At 36.9% G+C, this 7,422-nt stretch overlaps 1 protein-coding gene across 1 annotated transcript; it reads left to right on the top strand.

The window, feature by feature from the left end:
• Nucleotides 1-168: 168 nt before the first annotated feature.
• On the top strand, nt 169-874 carry LOC131320741 (VQ motif-containing protein 25). The gene has a single exon (XM_058351572.1). It carries the CDS (start codon nt 262-264, stop codon nt 733-735), a length of 474 nt encoding a protein of 157 aa, XP_058207555.1. The 5' UTR covers nt 169-261; the 3' UTR covers nt 736-874.
• The last annotated feature ends 6,548 nt before the right edge of the window (nt 875-7,422 follow it).

Raw genomic sequence — 7,422 nt, 5'->3', positions numbered from 1 at the left:
TCGACCACACAAATTGCTCTGCAGCCGTTAGACGTTATGTGTCCTACGTGCATTAGATGGTTGCAGAGCGTTCTGCGATGAATCTATTTTCGGTGTGTGTATGTAGCATGTGTTCCCCTTTGTCCTTACAAATAAAGAATCTCTCTATTATTGCCTCTCTCCACCTATATAAATCACCCTCTCTCTCTTTCTTCAAACAAACATACCGCCCACCTCTCTCTCTCTCTCTCTCTCTCTCTCTCTCTCTCTCTCAACACCCTCATGTTCATCATGGAGATGATGAAGAAACAAACATACGTTGCAAACACAGCTTCATCAGCTCTAGCTATCCACAGAGACTCACAAGTAATATCGAAAGCGAAGCCAAAGGTTCGAATAATTCACATAGTTGCGCCAGAAATCATCAAGACGGACGCCGCGAATTTCCGGGAATTGGTGCAAAGGCTCACCGGAAAGCCAACAGAAGATGACACGAAGAAGAAACAGAGGATTCCAAGAAAAGAACTCCCAGGAGGGAAAATCGAAATGCGATCCAGGTTTCGGTCTATGGAGTTCAGAGAGAGAATCAAGGGGGAAGAAGAGATTATGTGGGGAGGCGAAAATCAAAGTACCGGTGGATTTCTAAATGGGTTCGGTGATTTGGACGGGTTCATGAAAGAGCTGAATGAATTTCCTCTGTTTCCTTCGGATTCTAACTCTCACACGGATACACTTGGAGGGACACAACTTGCCTAGTTGAATAATTGTAGTAATTTTTCTTGACTGCTTGATTAACTATTCAATTATTTATTTATTTATTTATTTATTTATCTGGTTTTGTGGAACTGTTTAACTGAATTCTCTATCTTATTTAGTTATCTCGTTCTTTCGTTAATTACCTTAATTAATATTTTTTCTCTCCTAAAAATGGAGTTAACTAAATATTCATCCTAATCAGCCTAAATATTTAGGTACCCCCTAAAAATACTTCACAAATAAAAATTTCTCAATGTGCCAGTATTATACTCTCTCTAGTGTGCAATGTGAAATGAAAGAAGGAAAGTTTGGATACACAAATTTTCAAACAAAGCTTATTGTGTTCGGAAACGTCTGATGCAAATGGATCTCATAAAATATTGCGGAGCGTAAACGTATTGAACAATTCCAATCACATGTATGTAAAGAAAATTCTGAATGTAATACTGCTCAATGATAGAAAATCTAGAGTCTAGAGAGTAGATATTGTGGGTCTTTGTTGGAGTTGGATTTATGATAAAAGTTGTACATTATCATTCAGAAAGAAAAAGTCAGAGAAATAAATGGAACTTCTCAAAAATTAAGTTTTAAAGTTTCTTTTTGCTTATTCTTGGCCCAGGAAACCACTAGGCCTGTATTTTCTGCACGAAAAATCATTAAATTTTTTTGGCATTAACTGTCCTCCCATATCTGAGTTCCACTTGGATGTTTTCCAATATAAACTGAAACATTTATGTTTTGTTTTTTCAAGGAAAATAAAACCTTGGATGTGGACTATGTTTTGTTTTCTATATGTGGACCATATATCTACATCTCTCTCTCTCTCTCTCTCTCTCTCTCTCTCTCTCTCTCTCTCTCTCTCTCTCTCTCTCTCTCTCTCTCTCTCTCTCTCTCTCTCTCATGGGTGAAATGGAAAATTAATGCGGGGCTAAAAGCTCATAGGTTTCATAATTAACGAAGATATGGACTTCCTTACCTAAATTATATTACATCTAAATCTTCTTGACTTCGGGTCGTGGAGTGTTCTAGAACGTAACGTATATTATTAGTATTTGTTAATTTTCTATGATCCCTCGAATATTAAAGTGAAATCATACTGTGAATCTGGAATTAATATTGTCTCATATTAATCTCTTTGAGATATTAATGTGTCGTTTAACATTTTTTTTTCTCAACAAGGATACTGTTTGGCAAACCAAATAAGACTATGTGAAACAAAATATTAATAAAAATGGGATACTTGTCTTGCAAGATTCATTATATTTCACAAAAATCTACTTTTTTTTAGTAAGGCAAGTTGTCCCCTGATAGCGAAGTTAAAACTTTGATCAAACATATATATAGTACAGTATATAACACTATTCTGTAATTATCAAAACTAAGTTTTTAACTTTTAAAAAGTCAGTTTTAGTTTGTCCCAGAAACACGTAACAAAGGATCGATGTGCCTGAACTCATACCCCATTTGGTAGATATTTCTTAATTGCGTATTTGCTTATTCTGGTTTAATGTTTACCAAAGGTCCCCTCAATTATTCTCTACCAAATATCTTATGGTCGGGCCACATACTCTCTCTCAATATTTTTAATATACACTGGCTAGCGTCTCGAGCACATGCGAAGCGTGTGCAAGTGATGAGGAAGAAATTTTGTTTCAACTGTATAATTTTACGCTAACTTCTTTCAAATACTTATATTTCAAATATTGGCAAAACGAAAAAATAAAAAAGTGAGCCGGCTTCGTAACCGTAGTTGACACAAGATGGATGTTCCCTTTGTTTTTAATACTAGTAACGATAGTACTAACAAATACTATATGTATAATTGTATATAGGTATATATATATTTCTACATTTCACAAGGTAATAATTAAAGAACAGAACAAGGTTGGAATCACATGCTTAATAGTGACAGATAAATTAGATATATAAGAAGCGTCAACGAATTAAGATACTATATATTAATTAGTAATTAAATTGCAGCTAATAAAAATGGAAAACCCATGTTTCAAGCTAAAGGACAATGATTAATATTGAAGTTTAGACATTGCCCTCAAGTTTACGTTTCCAACAGATTATTTATTTTCTTATTCTTTCAGTTTCTTAGGCGGCAAGCGGATATTTAAAGTTCGACGCAAAAGAATACCGATTTTAAGCAAATTAAAAAAGATAGCTAGATAAAAAAAGGAGGATAACAATTTTAAATCTTAACTCAAATGAGCCAAAAGCGTGTATCACTTATTGTGCCCGTTGATATTTAGAGCTAGTAATCAAATCGAATAAGTTGAGAAATAGACTAAAAATTTGATCTAAAAACTTAACGAACTAGCTAAGCTCGATTGAGTACTTTTAAAGGGCGAACACATACCCAAACCCACGTAATTTCATTCATCGGCCCTACACATGCGCTTCTTTACCGTCTCCTCTCTTTTTCTTTTTCATATATATATATATATATTTTCCTTTGGCCATCTTTTAGTTACTTGTGAATCAATGATCGGCGGACCGGCGGACCCTTTTTTTTTTTTTTAAGAGCATGATTGGACTTTGTTGTTGGCTATCAGTGGGCTTTTTTGCGACCCACCTCTACAATCATAACTATTTACTTCTAAAGGTCGTTCAGAAATATCAACTCCTTCAAAAATTATACATAATCGATTAAATGTCGATCAATACGAAACACGCATCTACCTAAAACAATAGACTCCCACATTTGATTAAAATTAGTTTGCTTTTATTGATATCTGATCAACGTAACTTTTGAAATGGTTAGTGCGCTCGTGGAATTCTAAAAGACGAACGATTACGATCATCAAAATATATCAGAAAAAAGTCAACAAATGGTTCTAACAGGATGATTTAGACTGTGTTCTAGAAACACAATAAGAACTTATTTTTTGTGTAATAAGAAGGCTTGTTCCGAAAAATAAGAAGGCTGATACTTATTTTGGAAGAATTTATATAGGTACCGACCAGCCGGGGAGGAAAATCGTACCGGCGGCCTCGCCGGGCCGTCTCCGGCCACCGGACGGCCGATCCGAGCCGTCCAAAAATTCTATAAAAAAAACGAGAGGGCTAGCGTGGGAATCAACGGCATCCGAGGTGTGTAGGGTGCTTGATCTGAGCACCCCATTTTCCATGTAGAGTGCTTGATCATATATACACGGAAAATGGGTGCTTGGATCAAGCACCCTACACACCTCGGATGCCGTTGATTCCCGCGCCAGTCCTCTCGTTTTTTTTGGTGAATCATAATTAAAGTATAATTAGAGGAATTTTCAAGTGAAGGATCCCTCATTTTGTTAAAATGAGGGACTTTCATTTCCCGATCAAATTTTGAAAATCCGAACCGTTCAATGTGTGCAGAACGTAATTTTAAGGGTCCCCGCGAGAAATCAGCAAAAAAAATGATCGGGAAGGGCGTCATCCGAGCAATTTTTTTGAACCGTTCAATAAAAACTGCTCGGATGAAGCCCTTCCCGATCATTTTTTTTTGCTGATTTCTCACGCGGACCCTTAAAATCACGTTCTGATCACTTTGAGAGGCTCGGATCATCGAAATTCAATCAGGAAGCGGAGTCCCACATTTTAATAAAATGAGGGATCCCTCACCGGAACCTAAGGAACCATAATCGTGAACATGAATTCACAAACCAAACCATATAATGCAGTTTCTAATTTTTGTAAACTATGACCAAACCATATTACTAAAAAACCAAACCAAACCGGACTGGGGGAAGCTGCTGTGCATCGTGCTGCACAGCGTGCTGCGTACCTGCTGGCGAGCCTTGCCGGCATCGGTCCGGCGATCGGAGACGTTCATCGCGTAGAGCTCATCGAGTTCTACGTGTGCGCCAAAAATCAGCTCGATCAAATATCGATAAGTGTTTCATCTGAACACATATAACTTGAAAAAAATGGATTCAGTGGTTTTGATCCAGTGTTTTGTATTCATTAGGATTTATTTTTTTCAAGTTATATATATTCCGATGAGGCACTTAACAATATTTGATTAAGCTGATTTTTGGCGTACACGTAGAACTCGATGAGCTCTACGCGGTGAACGTCTCCGATCGCCGGACTGATGCCGGCAAGGCTCCCCGGAGGGTGCGCAGCACGCTGTGTAGCTTCATGCTGCACAGCAGCTTCCCCCAGTCTAACCAAACCAATCCTTTCAGTTTGGATTGATTTGAACTGAATTCGCGGTGACAGATTGTTTGCTCACCGGACTTAAGAGGAGTTGGCTGGCCGACCGGCACTGTCTTAAATTGGCGAAAAATCGATGTAGAAAATATACTTACTAGTTTTTTTTTTTTGGTAGAGGATTGGGATCCAATTAGTTGATTGGGTGGATGATTTAAGTATTAGTAATAACATCGATGATCGATCGATCACAGTAATTAATTCTTTAAAAGTCAAAAGGGCGGCCCTCTCATGAATAATGGTTCTTTTGGAGGTCACATAATAGATTCCCGGCCCGGACGGCAACATCAGAAACTAATGTGCATTTAATTTACAATATGTATGGAAGTCGTGAATCAACACCTTAAAGTCAAACGTACAGTAATTAACGGCACAACACGCTTTAGCTGATCCAATCGAGAGTCGGATGATTAATTAAATTACTGCACAATTCACACCTACCTTAGCTAATTGTGTTTCATTTCCAAATTTCAACTTTCTTGTGCCGAGCCAAACCGAGCTCTTAACGTGTCCGGTTGAGCCAAGTCTTCGTGAGCAGCTTAGTTCTTTTGCTGTCCTACTTGTACATATATATATATATACACACTCCGACAAATTTCCAACTGGCGGTAAGGACATACCAAAATTTGTAGTTAGTAGGGTCAAACTGTTAACTAGTTAACTTTTTGGGCCGCTCCATCCTCACGCGTAAGCTTATGAAACGACTGTAAGAAGGGCTGTAGCGATTAGTCTAAGGTGCGCGCAAACTAGCCTAACAAACGCTACGTTACAACCCCCCACCCCCCCCCAAAAAAAAAAAAGAAAAAAAAAAAAGCAGCCTGTTAGCTAGTTTTATCATTTATAGGGTAACAATCTGATGGCGTTGAAATCAAAATTGTGGTCCACAATTTGTTGGTTAGTGGAACCAGCCCCTAAAATACTTGTTTATCGCACTTTGTCCATTAATAAGAACATTCATCTCAGAAATAAAAGAAAGAACAGTAACAAATTATTAAATTAGAAAAAAAAAACATTTACCCCCTTCTACCATGCATGCATGTAGGTATGAATACAACTTTTAATTTCCTTGGTTGGCATTGCATGTGTGAATGAGACAGAACGCGGACAAAGAGTAAGCAGAGAAGTATTTTATACCTAATCCCATATAGTAACCACTTTTTCCCAGATTTACTAACATCAACCACTTGTTCTAGAAAATTGACATCATGACTAGCGACAAGTCTAGATCATGGAAAGTTATATATTACTGTACTTACCAAGTCTGAATTTAAGATCAGGTCTTCGTTGTTCACTTGCCCCAGAAAAATGGAGAGGACTTCGTCAAACAGCTAGCTAAGCAACAGAACAATGCAAATCATACATACAACAGTACATCATCAATAGTACAAAAGGAGTAATAGCTAGCTAGTTCTAAGAGCATGTACATCAAGAATATGTATTTTACCTATTTAATAGTGCACTTTTTTTACTTTAGCTACTCAAATTTCACTCAATCCCATACCAATCTTCTCTATTCTCATCTCTATTCTTATAAAATACTATTAAAATATTATTCCCTCTCCTCTCTGCCTCACATGCAGGAAACTAAACCCAGAAATTGACCAAAATTCAATTAACCCAACTATTGAACTGATCAAATAAGAAGAAGCCGCTCGGAAAACTCTGCCCGAAACAAACTCCTCCAGATCCTGAACGTCGAGAAACAAGCTCTCGTCCTAATTAAGGTTCAAGGTTTTCAGATGAGAATTGAAGCAGAGAACTTCTAAGGTTGAAGGTTTTCACTCCCATGGGTAATCTCTGCAAATCAGAAGAAGAACGTTTCATAAAGGCAAAGAGACAAAGTAAGGATGATGACAGATTTTCAATCCTTGGAGAATCCAATTTTTTCTATCAAAATCAAATTCAGAAATAAGAGGAAAGTTGATTCAAAATCTGGAAGTTCAAAGTGAATGAGCTCAGAATGAGAGAAGGATACAAAGTCATTTGAGAGAGAGAGAATAAAATAATCAAAAAAATGGGATACAGATGAATAGTACCTCGGTAATAATACCGAGGTTTTGTCGCGGTAGCAATTTTACCTAGCCTTAATTGAGGCTGATGTAGAGCCTGTTTTAGAGCAAGTTTATCAGTTCGTATGTAAAAATGCTAGTAAATAGTGCATTTTTTTCATTTTACCTACTCATATCTCTCTCAACACTACACCAATACTATCTATTTAACCTATTCTCTATTAAAATATTATTACTTTTATTTTCTTTTTATTTTCTGGGAAGAGAAAGAGGGGGAGAGAGAGAGAACAATTAATAAAATACTACATACATGGTGAATAGTGCTTAGGTATATTTACCTAAGCACTGTTCATAGATGGATTTTAGCTAAGCCTTTACCTAATCTAGTGTAGTGCTCATTTGGAAGTTTTGCTTAGGTAAAATAGATTAAATGGCTTTTTACCTATTTTGATGTTCATGCTCTAAATGAGTCTGATTG

Source organism: Rhododendron vialii, chromosome 3a (assembly GCF_030253575.1).
Source record: "Rhododendron vialii isolate Sample 1 chromosome 3a, ASM3025357v1".
Lineage (NCBI taxonomy): Eukaryota > Viridiplantae > Streptophyta > Magnoliopsida > Ericales > Ericaceae > Rhododendron > Rhododendron vialii.
This window is presented reverse-complemented; position numbering and strand designations above follow the sequence as displayed.

What these genes read in the sequence shown, in the direction of transcription:
- LOC131320741 (XM_058351572.1), top strand. Translation starts at nt 262, where the DNA reads ATGTTCATCATGGAGATGATGAAGAAACAAACATACGTTGCAAACACA.